The 21,696-nt window shown below is 41.7% G+C and overlaps 1 protein-coding gene across 2 annotated transcripts in view; it reads right to left on the reverse strand.

Moving 5' to 3' along the window:
- Window positions 1-594: 594 nt before the first annotated feature.
- The window catches only part of PRIMA1 (proline rich membrane anchor 1), a 50,568-nt gene continuing 29,466 nt past the window's right edge, over window positions 595-21,696 (reverse strand). The window contains exon 4 of one of the 2 annotated variants that reach the window (XM_041402505.1): window positions 595-4,991. In XM_041402505.1, the coding sequence (XP_041258439.1) occupies window positions 4,892-4,991 (100 nt within the window). In that variant the 3' untranslated portion in view covers window positions 595-4,891. Of the gene's footprint in view, window positions 4,992-7,882; window positions 7,931-21,696 lie in introns of those variants that run through there. The other variant, XM_041402515.1, reaches the window with a different exon arrangement.

A 21,696-nucleotide genomic window follows, 5' to 3' on the forward strand; every position in this document is an offset into this window, starting at 1 on the left:
CACCTCCACCTGGTAAAGGCACAGAACTGAGACGGGGAATCCCAGCCAAAGCACCCAGGTTTAGCTATGGTGTGTCAGTGTCCATCTGTTGAAGGACTGGTCCATAAAATGCTTTTGTTCTTGAGTAAAAAAGGAGGGTGAAAAACATCCAGGGAGTTAGAATATAAATTAACATTGTCTCTTGAATATTGTGAACATTATCTCTTGCACCAAAATAAATAAAGATATGTAGTATTATGTGAAAGATGAAGAAATCACTTTAAAACGAGTCTATGAAACTTCCAGCCCCTCAGCATGAGAGAAAGGGTTTAATGAGCCTTGGGAGGCTGCAGGAATGCATGATTGTAATCCCTTTGTTTATGCACCACGAGCAGTGCACATATTTGGGACAAGAACTGCAGGATTAGGTGAGACAGAACCAGCACCTGTCCAGAAACACGCACAAGCAGCAGCCTTGGGCTTCTCCAAAACCACAACAGAAACTGCTCAAGCATGTCTGGTAAATTTGGGTAATAAGAGAAGTGCCTGAAGAGGCACTGCAGCCATTCCCCCATTCAATGCTCTCAGCTACATAATCAACAGGACACAGCTAAGTTTTTACAAGTACATTTTTATTTAAAATAAAAATTAATTATGGTGCCTTTTTAAAATAGGGTACTGCACAATCTGTATATGCAACACAGCTTTTGGTACAGAACATACTTATTGAGCAATATCCTTAAATACTAAATATACATTAATGGCTTGTTTGAGAAACATGACAACATTAAGTCTGATATTTTTTTTCTCTTTAGTCATTTAACCACTGATACAGATTTCCTATAAACAGTATTTGTTTTCATCTGTACATGTGGTACACAGTCAAGAAGGCAGATCTTAGAATATTTACATTCATGCATTGATTTAAACACACTATTTTGCAGTTTAAAATAATATATTTTTTTTGTACAGGTGCAGGGAGTATTGTAAATACATATCTACCATAGGCCTGATTCTCCACTGCTTTGCAGCATCAATGGTCATAACCTGGTTGGAGCAGGGTGCCCACACTTTCTCCACGTGCTGCGACCATATAGCATGCAAGATTGGACAATCAGATCTCTGTATAGATATATATCAATATATTTATATATTATATTTTGTAGAACTTTCCCCTTTCTTTCCATGTCTGTTTTTGCAGCATCTGTCCAAGGCAGAAATGCTTCCCTGGGAACACCACTGTGTCAGGTGTGGGACAGGAAAGGCAGCAGGGCTGGGGCTTCAGCTCCACCTTCCTGTCTTGTGAGGAGCAAGGAAACTCAACACTTTGCAGCTCAGGCCCTTAAGGTGCATTCCCTGCTAGTGGTGATCCTTGAGAAGAGATTTGGAGCTGCTGCTCTCCCTCAGACTGAGGGCAGCAGTTTGCTGAGTTTGCCTGGTGGTGGTCAGAGCACAGCAAGCACCTTCTGTGTAGAAACTGGCCACCTTCACACCTGCTGCGGATCTGACTATTTTGTGAATGGAGCTAGGCAGGTCCTTTCTACCCCTGGTATTCTAGTAGCTTAAAAGGAACTCAAAATGGTTGTAAAGCTGAATTTTGAGTTGCCAGTTTCCCACATCCAAGATCACTGCTTAGCAAAATGCTTATGTATCTGGCCTACTCCTTTCCCTTTGCATTTAGTTATAATACAATAAGCAAGCACAGAAGCCTCTCTTATATAAGCTTTACAAGTAGTTTGTAGAGTATTAAACACAACCTTAAACCCCATCAGCAAGCCTCAGAAATCACTCCTCAGTGACATCCCCTGTCTAACCTCCCTTTTCTGAAGAGTTATGTCTGATTCCAGTATATTTTTCCTAGCGCCTTTCTCAAGATCATTCTGGTGCAATGTAGCCAACTGTACTTGGGCAGGAGTCTAAAGGCAAAGCTACCCCATGAAGATTTCCCACCTCTCCCTGCCACGCTGCGATGTGAGGGCTGAGAGCAAAGGGTAGCAGGAGAGCAGCTCTCAGCCTGTCTGCTGCTGCTTTTCTGTGGCCAATGCATTATAAAAGCACATGAGGAATGCTTGCTCAAGAACTATTCTGGAAATTATGTGCCCGATACATTTATCAGCATGTTGCATATAATGATAGTGTGTATCCACCTAGCAAATAAGCTGCGCGTATTTCTCTCAAAAAGCTGCCCCAGAGCTGGTACCTACTTTTACCGTGATTATACAGATGGGTAAACTGAGGCACAGAGAGGCAAAATTACTTGCTAGTAAACAGCAGATCAGTGGTAGAGTTGGAAATAGCTCCTGGAGGCATGTGCTGTGCCTTGCGATGCCTCTCCGCGCTCCAGGAAGTTTTTAATGTTTATGTTCTCCTGAAGAGACTTCATGGGACCTGGGCTGGATTTGCTTGTGGATTGTGTCATGCATCTTCTCTAGTGAGGACATTTTACCACTGATATCACTGAAAATCAGACAGTTTAGTGACCATCTCTTTTTACTCTTTTTTGCAAAAACAGACATACTTTGATGGACATAATGACCTACAAATCCTTTTTGTGATTTTGACCTTACAGAGCACGCCTTTAAAGCTGTATTAAGAAACAAATAAAATCAACAACCTTTAGGGAAAAGTGCTAATCCTGAGCCCATATTATGCTAAACTTATCTGCATTCATACTTTATACTCTCAGATAAACATGCAACCAGTCTCAAACTATGCCACGTTTCCACATCTAGGCTGAAACAACTGGAGTAAAAAAAGAAAGGCGAACATAGGTAACTACACCAAAATAAATGTTATAGCTTAAAAATATTCTAGAAATATACTTGTAATATTTTCATTATAGTATTTAGGGGCTAAATTCTTTAGGCAATCAACATTTGGGATACTAGATTCAAATTGTAAATTCTGCAATTTTAATCCCACTTTGGATCTAAGAATATATCACTGTGTCTTGCACAAGCACACAACATTAATGTGGTTGGGAATGATCATACTCGTGGGCAAAGAGTTACTTGCCTCCTTTAACTTTTGCAATTGCATTCACTTCCCAAGAAAGTCTAACTTTAAAAATAATTTTATGCAGTTAAACTTCTACATAGTGATGACAGACTAAAAAGCTAAATTAATAACTACATACATTTCTCAAGAGCAATATATAGCAGCATTTCATTTTATAATTGAAAAGGTACTTATATTTACATACACCCTATTGTTTGATAGGTAATAGAAAACTGCAGATGGGCCTGAGCTGAGACTGCTGATTTGAACATTCCAGAGCTTTTTTGGGGAAGATCTGCAGAACGTTGTCTTCCTCTACCATCACACCGAACTCTGCATCCCAGGAATAGATTACCCACAGGCTGGAATGCACTCAAAATCCAGGTCTGATTTCTGCAGTTCAGGCACATCCTTGTATAAAACTGAAAGTATTGGTGTGTTGCAGTACTAAGAGACAACACAGCTGGGGGCAGCCAGGTCCCGGAGCGAGACTGCATCGGTGCCTGGGAGTTACCCACAGATACGGAGACCGAGTGGTACCAAAGTTTTACGTCCAGACAAGATGCCAGGGTGTAAATTTGTCTTTGACTGCATCATTACTTTCAGCACAGAGGTAAATGGAGACATACACATGGAGATATGACACAAAGGAAAGTTTTCAGGAGGTAGGGAAAGACCAGCATCTCAACTAGTCTCATCACCTTTATCCTAAGGGCTACTTACTGAGTCTGACCTGAGATCCTACGGGAAATGAATTTGGGTAGATTCAGCTTTACTTCAAATAATCTGCAATCCATGTTGTGGAAAGCATAGTGAACTGTATGCTGAACTTGGCACCACTGTCAGCCTCAGCTCAGGAGAGGCAGAGACCGAGGTAATGCGGGCACAACCAGCTACCAGACCTTCAAAAGTGGTCCTACAAGCCAGACCTGCAATGTCCTCAGTGCATCAGTTCAGGAGACTCAACACTTTGAGGGAACAACACTAAGCAGTGAATGAAGAGAATTTCAAAGAGCTGCTAGTCCTTTCAACACAATCCTGCCCAAACACTCACACCAAGATGTAAACAGCATCTTCCCTGTAGGAGTTTCCCTGGGGAATCAGTGTGGTGCCAACACAGAGAAACATGGAATTTCACAAAGGAACATTTTTGAAGATAATATAAAAGTGTGGTGCAAAAAAGGAGGCTGATTATGAAGCAATAATGTTTAAAGCACATCTTAATAACATCTCTTTCAATAGCAATGCTAATTGCTAAAATCTCACATTTTGATTTCTTCTGCCTGGAAACTTCAGCCATGAAAACTGCATAGTCACCAGACCACAGATAAATTTCTTGGGATAAGTCACAGGCCAGTTTTGCTTGATTGCTTAACAGAAACCTTTGTTCCCTTTTTAATAACAAAACAGTGAGAATGAAAAGAATGAAGCATCAGTATATGAAACTGCACAGGCTGGAGAAGCACACAGGTGACACCTCTCACCATTTAGAGGGAGCCACCTCCCTCTGACCCATCTGTGATAAACTACTGCCACTCTGGCAGATCACCCTCTCCTCAAAATATCCTACTCCGGAATCTTTTTGTGACAATTCAAATACAAAAGTCGGGGAAGAGAGGAAGAAGAAGCGGGAGGCATGGCAACATCACTTTCATGGGATGCAGCATGCAGTGCTTATGCCTTTGTGAGGCCTTTTCTCTGGGCAGCCCAGGTGGGTGAGTTTATCCTCCCTTGGAGCAGCAGCAAGCCTGGAGAGCAGCCTGTTTTTCTCTTCTGGATCACTGATGCGTGCGCTGTTTCTGAAATGAAGTCCTTGGCCACAGAGCTCCCTCGGTTGCCTCATTTCACCCACCTTGCATACTCTGTGTGTGCTTTGAAAGTTTACCACCTCCTGCACTTGGCGGGGCTTCGGGGATTATACGACCGCATTGTTATCAACTGTTTTGTTGTTTTGGGAGGAGGTCATTGCATATTCCGACCGACTGGTTCCGTTCTCTTCTTTTCTCATTGGTTTCCTTGGGTGATCCCAGGTTCGGTGATGTACAGGCAAGGAAGGGAGAGAAGAAAGAACAGAGATCAACATCTTCTTTGTAAATACAGATTGAAAGTGAGGACATATAAGGTATATAATAATACTGAACATCTGTCTATTTTTCCCTTTCTGAACACAGGCCAAAGCAGCAGCTAATTTTGTCAAGCATCATAATCCACCTGGAAGGTGACCTGTCTTGTCCTAAGGTGTCATGATGTGCTTTTGGTGTCCCCATGCTAGTCTGTTAATGGATACAGGTGTCCCTGTTGCATGAGATGAAGGCTGCTGGAAGGAATGTCCTCCACTGCCACCTTCATCTCTGGAGCACAGGCTGGGATGCTGGGCTGGGTGCTGGGTTGGGCTCTGCCTTGGGGAAGTCATGATCTTTCTCCTCAAAGTGTTTCATCCTTCAAATAGGGATGATGACCAGTCATGTCCACCAAGGAGCCAAGTCCCTCACCAGTCATCAGAACACCACTGTGTTCAGTCACTGGGAGTGAACTCACTGACCAGTGCAGATATGTACACCTGTGGTGACCACCCAGCCAATCTCCACAGCCAGTGAAGAAAAACAGGCACTTTTAAACATGATTCAGAACAGCTTAAAGTGGATACCCAAAATATGTCAGATGCTTTGTGCCCATTTGTGTTTCCCTGTACTGTCAGTAAAGGCAGGCTAGTCTGCTAGCCAGATAGAGGTGTCTGTGTTCTAGGTGTCTGAGCTAGTGACTGAAACATGGTGCTTGCTGTGACCTTCCAGCACCACCACCTTCTTGTTTTGTTAAGTGGCCACTCCTACTGTTTGCTAACATAGTCCAGGATCATGTGTTAATTGTGAGAAAATTCAGGAAATTCTCAACAAGTGCAGAAATCTATCAAGCATCTGTACATCACAGAGCAAAATAATTTATTTAGGATTTTATAGTTACTCTGCAAAGGGAGACCTGAGCTTAAGTTCTGTAACAGGCCATGTTCCATCTTGTAACTTCCCCCCACAACTTCCCTTCTTGAAAGTGGCTTAACTTGATGCTTTAAACATAGCAGGAGGAAAAAAGCTTTGTGCTTTCCACACAGATATTTCAGACATGAGTGTCTTGAGTTTAAGATGATGCTGAGGGCAAAAAGAGGACCAGATACATGTATAACAACAGTCATTCTGTACTATTGTTCTTGACAATGTTTAACAAAACAAACAGCAATTAATAAAAAATGGTTAATGATATTTAATTTCAGTATTAATGAAAGCTTTATGGACAGTGATTACAGGTAGGTAAATTTGGTTGCTTGTAATCTCAAATAAAATACTTCTGATTGTGATATTTTGTGCCTCTCTACCTGGTAAGAGTTAATATTAGTCACGATTCCAGCTATTAGAGAAGGAAATGGAAGGGGAGACTAAGAGTTAAGGAGGCTAAGGGGTTTGATAAACTGTTTTTCAGTGCTCAACATGTAGTGCCTGTCTGCATCTGAAACAAGGTCATGTGGGTCTTCTGTGACACTGAAAGCACACATCCACCATGCCACATCCCTGACAGGACGAAGGGAGAATCTGACGGCAGTGCTTATTTTTTTTCAGAGCAGGAAAAATGGTGTGGCTGTCTAAACACCTCTGCTGCTTTCAAAACTCCTTTTGTTTTTCTTTTCTCCCAGTTCCAAACCTATCAACAGCTAAAAAATGAAGACATTTTGGCCACTTTTACTTGCCCTTTTTCTCCTATTTACTCATTCTTTCTTTGGTCTCCTATGTTTCTGCACCTCTCCAGTTCCATTTTCTTTCCCTGTCTAGACTTCCTCTTCTTTTTTTTTATGTTAAAAAACGTCTTTCTCTCATTTTTATCTACATTTTTTGCATTTTCTAGTAGTGATTTTAAGATGCACTGCTTCAGTTGTCCTGAAATTTGCACTTTCCCTCCCTAGGCTGGTGTCCCAGCACAGATTTGGGTGGATTGGAGGCTCTCCTCTGATGGTGAGATCTCTCTGCAGACCCTGCTAGACAGGTTGCCAGGGATATCACACCACTTGCATGCAATGGAAGAGTATTTTTTCAGAGCCTGCAGACAGGGGAATGGAGATTTTATCAAGGTTCTGCTTCTGCCTTATCAATTGCTTAGGGTTAGTGTTAGCAAAACAGAGCACTTATTTTCCTGAGTCTCAATGAAAAGACTATTGTTAGATGCAAAAGTTAGGGCTTGGAGGCTGCTCTGTTTAACTCCTTCTCTCAATTTGTTTTCAAATGCACAATAGGCAGGGATTTGGGGTCAGACTTGCCCCAGTTACCCCATTTAAATCACTGGCTTGGCACACTGGTATGCACTTGTCACTGTGATTAAACTGGCCCATGTATTTAGATACACAAAGTCCTTTTGGCTTGTTGTGATTTTTCAAGGGCCCTCTTGCATTAGGCCATTGGCTTTCTGTGTGCCACTGGCTCTGTGCCACTAACTCTTTTTATTCCAATTTTTGTTCACTGTTGAGATCCAAGCATGCAAAGTTTCTTGCACACCTTTTATCCTATTTTCTACCTAATATGCCAAACTGAGCATTATCTTCCAAAGAGTAATACTCCAAGCCCCCTTTCAGATGATAAGTATGGACATGCATTTATGCATTTCCATTCCAGGGTTCCTCTTGATTGGTTAAAGGGATGTTTCAAATTAGTGAGGAAATGAGTAGGGAACTATTCATATCTGTGACATACTCACTTGGTGGCAGGTGAAACAGGCTTTTCACTAATAAGTGGTTTGCATTGTTTTACAGTATAATTTGCTATACATTGTTTAGCAAACAAATTGGGTCTTCATGCCAAACATCTGTGAATGAAACTCTGGCCATGCAACTCTGTACAGCTTAGCACACGCCTGAAATGATGCCTCAGAGTCCACAATGACCTCTCCACCATGCATGCATTAACTTGTGCGAGTCCTAAAATCAAGAAAGCATCAAACAGCTGTTTAACAGTGTATTTCACACATCAAGCTAAAATTTCAGATGAGGTTCTGATCACATTATACATCTTATTTATCAAAGAATTTCATACTGGCTTGTCACATTGGCTTGTACCAATCCTCTGCGGAGTCCTGGATAAAGGTCAATGCATATTCAAACACAATTTTTATGTTGTACATTTAAAAAATTTGTTAGAGGAAACATAGTTTTTGGCCCTTTATCATGTCTAGTCACAAAACTTAGTTTGTATATTTGGCAAAACTCTCCTTGCCAGCTTTGGCTACTGTGTAGTTTGGCACAGACCTACTGTTTGTAAGGCAATTACGTGATAGAGTACTAGGAGAGGGCTTCTCCTCGTGTCCCCTTTGTACACACTTCAGAAAATCTCTGATTGTGACTACTCAGACAAAATCAAGTAAAACCAGAGCAGACTGTTCATTTAATCATGACTTTATCACACCTCATTATAGGCTTAATAAAACTTTGAGAAGAATAAAATCACTTCGACATGGGAACAGAAGTTTTGTCCAGAACAGTAAGCTACCAGAGAGTTTAAAACTCCCAGTGCAATATATATTTCATACACTTCCGGGTGTTTCATGCTTGAAAGGCATGAGAGTTTAGAATAAAACCTGATTTCATAAGAAAATCTGAGTGTTGCCAACCTCTTTCTAACTAACTACCTCCATAGCAATGTCTCTGTTGAGTGCCAGTGCATCCAGTCCAGTATTTGGGAAGGCTGGGTTCCAAGGAAATCCAATTAAGCTAGGAAGGGGTGACCTTGGGCTGGCAGCAGAGACATGACAGGATCTCAAATTCACCTCCTTCTGGGGTTCCCATACCTGACTCAGCACTGCCAGGAGACACCTGTCTCCACTTGGGGATTTGCTGCCCTGGATTATTGTCTGGGGAAACACATATCCTATTTCTTCCAAAACAGGAATAGAGGGTCATTCTTCTTTTCAGATATCTTTAGAGGAGCAAAGATTGGTTTTTTGGTATGCATTGTAGGAGAGGATTACCATTAGTCAGAAGTTCAAAGTAAAACTTCCCTCTTTGTTGAGCAGTGGTACAAAACTGTAAATTGTAAAGGCCAACTGCAAAAATCTCTATTTATGTATATACATGAAAGATTGCACTGTATGGGTATCAGTATCAACTGACAGATTTTACTAAAGGTGAAAGCTATGAGGCATCTCCCGACTGTCTTTGCACAATTGTATCTGTGCCAATGTACAGGGTGCTCATGCCAAAAATCCCTTTGTGTTTTCAGTTCCTCTCAGGAAGGTGCCTTTAGTAGCATGTAAAGAGCTTGTCTCTCTCCAGATTGCTGTTTTACTCCTGAACAAAGTTCTCTGGGAAGCTCCATTTTGCAGCCCCATTTCTGGTGCTGGCATGTGCTGGGTTGAGTGCTAATCTCTGGGGCAAAGTGGCTGAAGAGAGAGGGCAAATCAGAGAGCTATTTCACTTACATGTGCAGTGATCTCAAAGCTCTTCTCCATAACCATAACCATCTAATTATTCTCTATTTCGTTAGCTATCAACACACAAAAGATAGCAACTTTCAATAAAATCGGGTCTCATACAACACACCCATTTGCTTCATAGGATTAGTCTATCCTCAGGGGACATATAAATAGAAACACACAGAAATATCCAAGCTACCTATATATCCGTAGAGATCAATCTGCAGTGGCATCTTTCTGGGTTACAAAAAGTTATCCAAGAATCAGGGTAGGTATCTGTGTAGTTTATTTCCAATCAGCTTCATCTCCAGGGCTAGGCTGCTAGCAGTACCTGTGGCAGCTCTGCTGAGAGCTCCAGGCTAGACTTCACTGCTGGAGCCCAGACATGATGATGTGTGGGCTACAGTCACACTTCAAATACATCCTTATTTAGCAGACAGGAATGGAAGAATACATTTTGTCATGTTATTCAACAGACCATCACTCTGCATAATCTGAATGTTTATAAGAACATAAAGAACATGAATGGAGGCTGTTTACAGCTCAGTACTGGGGGCGCCCATCAAACAACTGTTTGATTCATGCTGGCCTCAGTCATCAGAGGTGAATCACTTTCCATGAGAGCAAGTGGTGGGACAAGAGAAGTCACTTCCTATGACTGGTTTGTGAACAGGACTCCTGCTAGAGGAGTTCAGTGCATGGACAACAGTTGCTTTCAGGGACACAGCCATTAAATTTGTGTGCAGCCACACACAACCAGCCTCGCTGGCCAGCCTGGTGCTATGGCTTAGACATACGGGGTTCATGTTGGAGGAGGACGCTTCTCTGGTGAAAATCTTCAGAATCATGGAAAGAGTCACATTCTGACTTCTACCTTTCACTGTCTCAGAGACACATGAAAAAAAAAATCAGACTGGATATATTTTACTTGACAATGTAAAGACAGAAGTCAAAGAAGAAACCCTAATGATAAAAATTCTCTGGAACCTTAGTTTTTCTCTATCAAATTAGCTAATGGCCATATGTGACCATCTATCTGTCCAGAAAACAGGCAGTGCACTATTCATTACTTGTAGGAAGAGGTTACTGGCTCTACTGCCTCCCACATACAAAGCAAATGTTTTACAGTTATAATAAAAAGCAGCTCCATCTGGACAACTTTTAGCAACACACTCACTACAGCTCTGTTTGTCTCCCAAGGCTTTTACATGTATCACCCATATTTCCATCTCCACTCAGGTTACTTGGATAGTCCAGCATCTAAAAGACCTACAAACCATCTTGTCCCAGTGTTTATTACTTTTTATCACAATATATGATTTTTTAAATTTACCCTTCCAAACCAGGAAGTGTTATAGGATTGGATGATATTACCTGCAGCATTTGAAAGGGCTATGTATATTGGGTTATTTTCAGTTTTAGACATTCGATGGAGTACTCTTTCCTCAAGCTGCATTGCCCCTTTGCCCCTTATGAAAACAGATAAAAAGTCTTTTATAAATCAGAAAAGGCCATTCTTTCCTTAGAGACCTTTGAGTACTTCAGTCTTAGCCAAACTGAACCAGTGGTCAGATGATAAATAATATTTACAAGAGCAAGTAACCATACAATTTTTAACATCTTCAGATCTTTTCTGTCTGTCTTGTGTGGAGAGGGGGAGAAGATCTGTACAAGTGCTCTATATAGTGCTAGGATGATTATGCAAAAAGAGAAAGTCTCTTTCACAGCTCTGGAAATCATGTTGCAGGATAGCTTGACATAGCTCCAAGATACCAACTCCCAAGGAGAGCTTCTTCTCCTCTGGCTGTTCACGTGAGTGTTTTAAGCCTGTGATTTACAGCTAACTCTGCTCTGCCTCACAGCCAATTTTAGCTGACCAGCTCCTGGAGTGCATTGAAGCCCTGCTGGCATGTGGGTGATTTCTGTTTTGGGATGGTTCACACTCAAATTCCCCTCTCTATGCATGGATTGAGCCTTTGGTGAGTGTTTCTCTCATGGGAAAAAAGCAACCTGTACTGCTGGGCAGCCATTCATCAGCACTTAAGAGGGTCCCTGAGCTGCACTTGGGCTGCAAAGCATGGGGGCAGATCTCTTTCTGCAGAAGTGCACCTCTCTCAGCCTGCTGCAGTGACTCTGGTTATATCTAAAGGGAGGATTTGGACTGTTCAGATTGCAAGTAAATACAGTAGATTGCTGAGCCACATGTGAAATTTAAGAAGTGGAATTTAGTCTCCATTTATTTTCAGCAGTGCAAAGTCAGAGTAATTCCACAGACTTTGTTGGACTTGAGGAGGATTTGTTCTGATGTTACACAGGAAGATCTGGCCCTGGGAGACAAAGGTGATGGATGAAATCTCATTTCCTACCAAGTCTTCAATTAAGCTAACTTCAGAATTATGCTCCTACATAAAACCAATCTTAAGGAAGAGAAGCAGCTTTATTATTATGATGCTGGACAATTAACTGACATAATTGATAAAAGTACTTTCAGTGACCCCTCACATAATAACCCATTCTTTGCATTCCCTCTAATGATCTTTAAAAGGTTTTATTGACTGGAGGGATATTACAGCTGACATTATCCATTGGGTGTTCTCCGTGTAGAATACACTGTCAATATGTTTTGGTTATAAAAGGAGAAAAATGAAGGGGACTAATGTAAAAAAAAAAAATGAACTCATAATGCCAGCTTTTCATATTGGCAAAAAAGCTACTAAACAAGATAAAAAATAAATTTAAAAAAGGACATTAAATGCATGAAATGAAGGCACTTTGAACAAAGCCAAAACATGTCTGGAGGATGGCCATGGCCATGCTTGGCAGTGGACTATGCACTGGCAGTGCCCTTTGGGGATGAGCTGGGCACACTCCTGCTCCTCAAAGGCCGGTCCTGTTGCAGAGCAGTGCAGGCAGTGAAGGCACAGTCATGGAGCTCAGTTCATGGTGCACCAAGCTCTGCTAAGCACTGTAGAACCAGCCTGGGATTGGAAAAATGCATGCTGCACCCAGAAAAGTGGGATTATTTGTAACTCTACTGCATTAGGCATGATCTGCCCCCACAAAACTGAGACATACATGTTCTCACAGGTGCTGGCAAGAGGGTAACAAACGTATTTGCCACTCTGCAATACAATAACACTAGTGGCAACCCAAACCTAGATCTCTCTCTTAGTTCTTTAAAATTCTCTAGACCTTCTGGACAAGGTTGAACAACTATTCAATGCCTGCTATCTTCAAAGTGCTCAACAAACATTAACTAGGAAAACTGGAGAAATATTAGAAGGTGTCCTTACAAAAACATGTCCATATTGGAAAGGAGAGTGGAAGAGGAAAAAAGAACAGGAATTCCCTACCGTGTTTGCAAAATGAATGGGTGTTAAAGCCTGTGCTCTGGATCAGGGTGGGCATTAGTACTAGAAAAATGTGGGCTTGAAATAATAAGGGACAGAGAAAGGAGATGAGCAAGGGCTGCTCTTCCCTGCTCTCTTGCTCTCTCTCAAGGACAGTATGCCCCTCATCAGTCAAGTGCCTGAAGATACTGGCATTTTAGGCAATGGACTTTTCCATTCCCCAAATTATGGTACTTTGTGTCCAGATATTTTGCTGAATGCAGATAACTACTTTGCCATTTAATCACTGTCAAACATAGGCACAACTTGAATGATGGAAGAATGAAGAATGAAGCTACTGCTATTTCATAGAATCATTTAAATAAAATCTCACAACATTATTTAAATATTATGATAAATTTCTGTTGAGATCAACAAAAATTCCCTGCAGATCTTCTCTTACAGAAATGTCTTTGAAAGAAGAGTGTCTGCAACACAAATAAATGCAAAGAGCTGAGAAGAAAATTAAAACTCATAAAATTAACTGACCTTTGCAGCTATCTAGATCACTTTGCACTTGAGACAATCTGTCTCTGCCTTCAACCAGACTAAGACCACTGATTTTTCATGCAGCTGCTTCTGTCTTTCTCCACTCACAACGAAGAGTCTTCACAGCCAGACCCTGCTCTTTGCAGGACAAATGCAAACACAATGTCCATGGACTGCACAGGATGGTCCCAGCCTTCCCATGCTCCAGGTGTGCAATGGGGCAAGTCCATGACGAGACAGAGAAACCAGCAAGTCCTGCTCACTTTGATGTCTATGCAAAAGTTTGGTTTGGTGCAGCTTTAGACAATTGTAACTGGGAACAATTTCTGAGGAAGAATTCGAGTTTAGCCAGTCTCGACACTGGCTTCTCAGGGCTCAGAGCAAGTGAAAGAAAGAAACTACAGTTCCAGCTGCTTGGGAGTATTAACATTTTTCATAAAGGTTTCATGCCACTGCCTCAAAAAGCAGACATCAAAGGCAGCACAATTTCTCCATGTGGGTCCTCTTCTCATGGCCTCTTTCAAAGGCTGGAATGAGGAATGACCCTATTTTCTCACTCCTACCTCACACACAGCTGGGATCAGACTCTTTACATACAGCTGTTCACACACATCAGACCCCTCTGTTCACTCCATCACCTGGCATGAGCTTGGGGAACGGATGCTGTGACGCTCATCCCCACCAACATTCTCCAACACAACTAATTAGCCAACAGCTGTCCAAGATGGACAAACCAGCAGCATCTTTCTCCAGCCCAGCCACACAGAGGGAGTGGCCACGTGTCTGCTGATGGAGGGGACTCTGGAGTGAGAGCAAGGCAAGGGTGTTGTGGAGAGGGACCACCCCAGCAGGTACCATATTCTCCCATCCCAGCTCTGCCCACGCTGACCTACCGCGCGTCTCGCCTTCAGCGCAAGGCTCTCCGAGCAGGGAGCTGTGTGCTGCTTAGCAACCCCACAGCATGATAAATACTGAGCACTAAGTACAGGGCTTGTGGAGAAGGAAGGGCAGAGGTGGCAGAAATCAGAATGTGCAGCCCCTCAAGCAGTGGCAGCACAGGTCCAGGGGGCTCAGGTGTGGCTGTGATTGATGTGCACCCCATGAGTGTCACAGATATGCAGAGTGCCTTTTCCCTCTGGACAATTTAGCTGAAGGGAGCAAACAGCAGAACAAGGTGAGGGGGTGTGAGATGTGATCTCTTTTCAGCTGGGACCCTCAAAACCAACTCAGCTCACCAGGAGCTGCAGTTGTCCAGCCAGTGGAGAAATCAGGCTTTACTAAAAATGCACTGCAAAACATGTGTGGAAAGCAAAAGGGGGAAATAAGGTCAGCAAGGAGGTTTCCATGGGATTATTTTTGTGCAGAGGGAATTTCCGGGTGATAAGGACTGGAGTATGGATCTACACCCCCTCCCTACTACCTTAGGTACAATTTTCTCTGAGTCAAAAAAAAATATTGACTCAGGGACTGCAGGCTGCTGCTGCTGGGTTCTTGCAGGTCGGAAGCTCAGTCCTAAGCTCAGATGCTCCAGATAATCAAAACAGAAAGTTTATTCAAATGTCTCTGCACACTGTGCTGGGTATGCCACAGCCACAGCTTTGGCTTTTCACCCACATGGTCAGCCAATAGCACTCTCACATCAGCTTGAAAAAAGTATGACCGGCTAAAAAATTAAATGAATGCCTAAGAAAAAATTATTTTTTGTCTTTAGGAAAAAATACAATAAAAAGATCATGGTGAGCCTTGCACCTCTCCTATATGTTTCAAAGCTTTACTATTAACTTGTTTCTTCTATTTGTGTTGGGGTAAATCAGGAATGCTGCAACCAATATAATTAGATCAGCATGAGCATTATATTCTGTCACAAGTGTGTAAAATCCACCCATGGCTATCAGAGTTGCACTGAGGCAGTAACTCTCAACAATACTTGGCTGTATGGGTAGACTTCTGCCCATTTGATGAGGCACCCTCATCTGCCGTAGAAAACAGAAAAATTGGCAAGTTTGTTTCTGGTCACACTGAAAAATTCATTTGTCACAGGACAGACCATAATTCTCTACAGACTTCTGCTGGCAGCTTTGTCAATATATCACAAATTAGGAGTAAACAAGTGCATAACGATCCATAAGAGACTTTTCTGTGAAACAACTGGACCACTTGTTTTATGCTAAAGACTAAAGCCTCCTGGAGGGTTTCAGTGTTCCTGGCTATGAGAAACAGTGGAGCATTTTATCCATTTATGACCACAAACTTTTTCCCTAGCAGAATTTGTGAGTTTGCATAACTTAGAAGAGAACAGAGCAATCCTGCCCTACAACAGTTACGAAAATATGTAGTACTTATAAAAATCTTAGACTGACAGCACGGCAGAGCAGATCCTTCTGCTTTTCTGACCAACACATTCTGCACAGACAGGAGCAAAACAAACTGCTCTGCACAGCAGTGCCCATGTGGCTTGGCTGAGCCACCCCTCCAAGTAAAAGGCTATTTTATCCACTTCACTCATCAGCACTTGAACTGTCAAAAGAGCCTAACAAGTAGTTGCAATGCTTTTGCTATTCTGCTTAAAAAATTACACTAATCCTTCTCCATCCTGATGCACCCAAAAAACATCATGCAGTACACACTAGCAGTCCCCTGTCCAAAATCCCCACTGATGCCACTGAATCAGCAAAATAAATACAGCAGAGCTCTGGCATCTCCACTGGGCTTGGGTCAAGCTGTAAAACTCCTCAACACCTTGTCTCGTAAATACTACTCTCAAAACCGTTGCACAACCAACATCCAGACTTCAACACTCTTTGGCAGAACAATTGATTTTCCTTGTATTAGCACTCAGTTTTCATCAGGCAAGGCTACATTTAGTTTAGTAAATAGTGATAAATTTGAAAGAACACAAGAAAACCAACAAAACTTTCCATCCATGAAGATATTCAAAACCCAGCAGGACACAGACATAAGCAAGCTGCTCTAGCTGACTCTATTAGGGCAGAAGTTTGGATTAGATGCTTTCAAGCTGTCCCTGCCAACCTCTATCATCCTGTGATTTTACAAACTCATTTCTCGATGATTAAAAAATGGGATCTCCTGCAGAAAGATTGGTTGCTCAAGATATTTAAATTGTATTTAGTAGATCATCTGCAGCCTCATTCCCAGGATGGGAGTCAATTCACCACTGGGAGATGATTAGGCATAGAGGGTAAGCAACACATGGGCATGTTAGGTTTTGGTTAGAGGTGACAGAAGACCTGGACAGTGGTGTTCAGTGGTAGATACTAATCCTGTTGTTGATAAACATCAACATTCAGACAGTGGACTCAGGCCACAATGCAAAGATCTTCTCCTTACTTTTCCAAAATATCTGGATTAAAGTATGCCTTTTTCTCAGCTGCCCTCAGTAACATTCCCAGGGCCTTTCTATGATTCTTAGGGATGACTTCTTAGGGATTGATTCCTTTTGCAGAGCTGATCTGGTCTGGCATCAATTAATTGCATCAAAGGCACAGAGATCTGCCCCCACAGACCCTCTTCTTCCCTTTGGGTGCCTCCCACTCAAACAGTAGTTCGAAACCTATCCTTTCCGCCAACTATCTCACTCTACCTTCTGAGTAATTACTATCTTTCCCTTCATCTGCAAGGAATTAAGGCACCATTTCAGTACAAACTCCTCTAACGTGTCAGAGAGAATAGGAGAGATTAACAATTTCAATTCACCTTGACCTGTCTGTCATCAGTCATGCTGTGAATTGCTCTTCAAAGCAATTAAGTACATTTATGATTCTGTCTTCTCTGCTCAGGCTAAACAGCACTGTTTTGTTGCAATTAATGCTGATTTTGCAATAGGTCATGCTTAGTCTCAGTGGCTCATAGCAGATGACCATGTAGAGGACTACACAGTTCTTTCTCTTTGGGGGAGTGAGTGATACAAAACTGACTGGGGAAAAAGTGCAGGGCTATCATCTTTTTAATGGGACATAAATCCCTGCACCATGGAGGAACCCTTACTACAACCCCCACTGCTGGTTCTTAGCCTCCTTAAGAAAGTCTCAGTGTCTTCCCCTTGCAAGTATCTCGCTAAACAAAGCCAAATTTCAGAACCATGCTCCTGCTTCTGAAACTAGATTTTGCAGTATACAGGGGCCATAAATCATACACAATGGTAAGCACCCTAAAAATACCTGAGCAATGAATTTTAAGACAGTTTAAATATGACCTGTCATTTTATTTCAGTACAATATTTTCTTCCATTTAATTATTATTTGAAGGTGAACTCAGCACCTACCTAAGGAAGTGTCTATGTAGGCATTTATGGTACCCTTTTCTCAGGCTGTGAGACACATATAAAACAGTGGCTTCACAAAGTTAGAACAGTGAATAAAAGGTATATCATGTAAGGCTTGGCTATCATCAGCCCACTTTCCCTGCTGATCTAGCAGGAGGGCTCTTTGGCAGCAAACCCTGCAGTACATCCGAGAACAGATGGATCCATCCTACCTGAAATCCAGCAGAACCAAGGAGCCACATCACCAGGCACAGTGACCTGCTCATGGGTCATCTCAGACTATAGGGATGTTCCAGAGATTCTGAGCATGTATTTTTCACATGTTTGAAAGCCATCTGAAACACTCCCTGACAGGTTGAATAGCTGGCACATCACTTGTCATAAAGACCAGGATGCTCAGCTTTGCTTTCCCCTTCGAGGTTTGACAGATGGCTCTCTTATCTTAATTTTATACAGGGAGCCAGGGATTTATTTTTCCCTTTTATGTAAATATCTTACTCCCCTCACAGACACTGACACACCAGTAAGCTACAGAAATAGGATTACACACTGCATGTCCCCGCTCTCCCCCATCTCAGTTGCTTATTTACCAAACAACTCTCGTTAATCCTCTTTACTGTGTTTATTTCCCTCTTCCCTCTAGTCTTAGTGCCTTACTATTATTCAGGTAATTGCAGATGTTAAAAAAAGCTTAAGAGACAGTCACCTCCAGAGCTGATTAAAATGAATTGAATTCCACCAACTGTTTTTGAATCTGCATTGATTTACACCAGGTGAAGGTTTGTTAGAACTCCTGGCATTCACAGTGCACTTTTCCAAACCCAAAAATCACATAATACTGAAATAATCTGGTTTTCTCCACCCTGTGTTAGTTTATGGATTGTCTTTAGACCTCCTGCTTTTACTTCTTGATTACAGTCTTTTGGGGAATGAGTGAGAATGGCAGGTTTTCACAGACAAAGACATGGTAGAGAATTTGAAGCATTCTAGATTTTGAAGCAGTTATTAATCTACTCTTTCTATGTGTTACAGAAATCACTGGTTGTGAGATCCCTTTTTTAATCCATGAAATGTATGGGGAAATCCCACTGCTTACACTGAATCTGTCCTAGAAATCTACAAATGCCACAGATGGTGCTGACTTACTATTGTTATTTTTTTTCTGATGTGCTATGGAAAAGATTCTTAAAAGAAAAACTACATATTTTTTAAAAAGTGGAAATACCCCTCTAACACCAAGACCATAGAAAACGTATTCCTCCCCTGCCAAACTGAGGGCATTCATTATGTTGCAGCACAACAACATAGCAGGTGTGGTCTCCCCTGGTGCATGACCTCTGCAGCAGCACACATTGGTACCTGGGGTGCCACTCATGTAGTGTCCAATGCCGCAGTCACCAGCAGCACACAGAGGAAATTTAGAAGTTGCTTGAAGCACCTTTGAACTATCACTCCATATGTGTTTTCCCAAAAGTTCAACTTTGAGTTGAACTGAGTATTAAAGTTGATGGAAGCAACTTGATGTAAAGTTCCCTCGTGGACCAGAGAGGTCAATTCCAATCACTGGGATGGATTTCAGCACTTCTTATGACCATTTCATATGGAAGAACCTGAGTATTTCCAGGGTAGATGCAGGGATGGAGGTAGTAGCATCCTTGCTTGGTTCTGGTAGTTATTGTATACAAAGAAGCACCAATCTGCTAGGCTGTATTTAATTACAAATTGCCTTAGTGGCTAAAGTTGATGATACACTGAAGTTTTAGCTTTTATGAAGGAAAACAAACTACCCCAGAAGACACAGTTTATATATATATATTGAATAAAAACACAGTTGAGTTATGATACCTTGAGGTCACTACCTCTCTTCCTGCTACAGCAAAGCAGACATAAGAGGGTTTGACTGGGTCTGGCCCTTTGAAACCAGTAAATGAGATTTCAACTTAAGCACAATAGGATTTTTCTTTTCCTTTTTGCTCCAAATTTGATTCTTATGAAAGTGAAGGATTAATACTACAAAGCCAGACTCAATGCAAATAAATCCCTGCCTGCAATTCCCTACTAAAGCATTTAACCCTTGTTATACCCTACAGCCAGAGGACTGCTATTACTTCACTCTTCAGCACCTCTCCAGTGGAGGTAGGAGACAGATTTGTCAGAGGTGCTGCAGTGACAGAAGTCCCAGATCCAGAAGATGTGCAGGAGGAGGAGGGCAGAGGAGAGCTGGTGGGATGAGGTATGAGAAGGGACAGGGCAGAGCATGGTTATGGAGCCCAAAGCTGGGAACACACTGGAGGAACTCTTGGCTTCAGCATCACCCAGATTAATCCCCTTACTCTTTCTCTAGTCACTTCTACCTTCCAGCAAAAAACAGAGTGAAGGATTTCTCACATTAGCTAAAGCCAATTCAGCTCAACAATATGTAAAAATACTGTGTTGAAGCCAGAGATGCTTTTCGTGTGAAGTGTCTGATCCTATATCCCAGCATTTATTGAGAGATATATTTTACAGTGGATCAAGAAACCTGAACTACTGGGGAATGCTGCCAGGCCCTCCAGGGCATTCTTTTAGCAGAACTGTCTTAGCAAGGACTCATTGATGAAACGAAATGCTCTAGTTACCCTGTAAAATTATAATTAATACGATTTTCTTTCATAGCTGTCCATTCCACATCTGAGCAGCTTTCAGCTTAGCATTTGTCAGCAGTGTGAATGTCAAAAATAAGAAGATCTAAGAGGAATTTCCACTCTTCTCTGAGCCTAATGCCTGTTCAAGCAGCTGACTGGTAGGTTGACATTCATACTGTTGACAAATAATGGGTGTCTTCATCAAGTATTGGTATTATTTTGCACTGAAACAAAGCATGAGACTGTATGTGAATTCCCCAAACCTTTGCAAGGCAGCTCTAAATTTGTATCTTTTAATTTAATTTCTGTTCCTCCCATCTATTGCTTCTATCTACCAGCATCACAGCAGATTTGAAAAGCAATTCCTTGTGAGGCACAAGTTGTCCTGGAGAGTTACTGCTCTCATACAAATATTTTGCAGCCTTGACACGAATCATTCACAATTTGGCAGTGGGTTGACAAATACAAACGAGCAGCAATGGTAGACCTGGAACTACAAGTGTGAGACTTTGCACTGTGCTACCAATTCAATTGGATGCCATTCTCAGTCCCTCAAAGATAATTTTTTGAAGTGCAGTTGCTAGAGTGAAAGCTTTCCAGCTCCCCCAAAATAATAAAGATTCATTTTAGCTAAACTAGAGTAGCAAAAATACTTATGTAAATTTAATAAGAACTAAAATAGAGACTTTCTCTTGGTGGAATTCTCCCTTTTTGATGCTCTTTCAAATCCTGCATAAATTTTTCAACAACCACAAATCATGTCCAATGCTCCACCATTGTGACATCCCCACTGAGGCTCAACAAAAATCTTGCAATCACATTGCATGCACATAACATTTTCCATGAAAAGTGTTTTCATTTATTTTCCTTTTTCCATCACTCCAAAATATTATCACTCAGAAAACATGATGTTGAAAAAAACTGTAATGTATTCCAAGTTGAAATTCAGATGTCACTGCAGTGTCTCAAGAGAGCTTTGGATGGGAATCCTGCATTCTCTGCTGCAGGCTGGGTCATCTGGATATACTAATAGCTCCCAGCCAAGACCCTCACAGTATAAAAGAGTGACCCCACAAACACTCAGCTGTGGGATGTTGTCAGAGCCATGCTATAAAAAACAGAGGAGAAATGAACCTCCATCCATCTGGCCTACAATTTCCACAAATCATTTTCTTTCTAAATCAGCACTTGAAATGTTTTGAATTTCATCTGTAGGTAAAATTTTGAAGCAAGAATAAATTAGAAATATGGTTTCCAAATGAAAAACTACACATATTACGGTAGACTTTGAGTTATAAGGGTTTACATTAATTTGAAATGCTAAAATTAGAAATGGACCTGGGCAAAGAATCTGACATCCCACATGTAAATTTTGAACATTACCAGAAGTGGTGTTCAAATACAAGCAGTACAGTGTTTCCTACCTCTACACTGGGCCAAGCCAAAACTCTCCACATTCACCACGACCCTGCAGCAATTTGACTTTGGGCAA

The sequence above is a fragment of the Onychostruthus taczanowskii genome, unplaced genomic scaffold (genome assembly GCF_017590055.1).
Source record: "Onychostruthus taczanowskii isolate IOZ18803 unplaced genomic scaffold, ASM1759005v1 scaffold1, whole genome shotgun sequence".
NCBI classification, from domain to species: Eukaryota; Metazoa; Chordata; class Aves; order Passeriformes; family Passeridae; genus Onychostruthus; species Onychostruthus taczanowskii.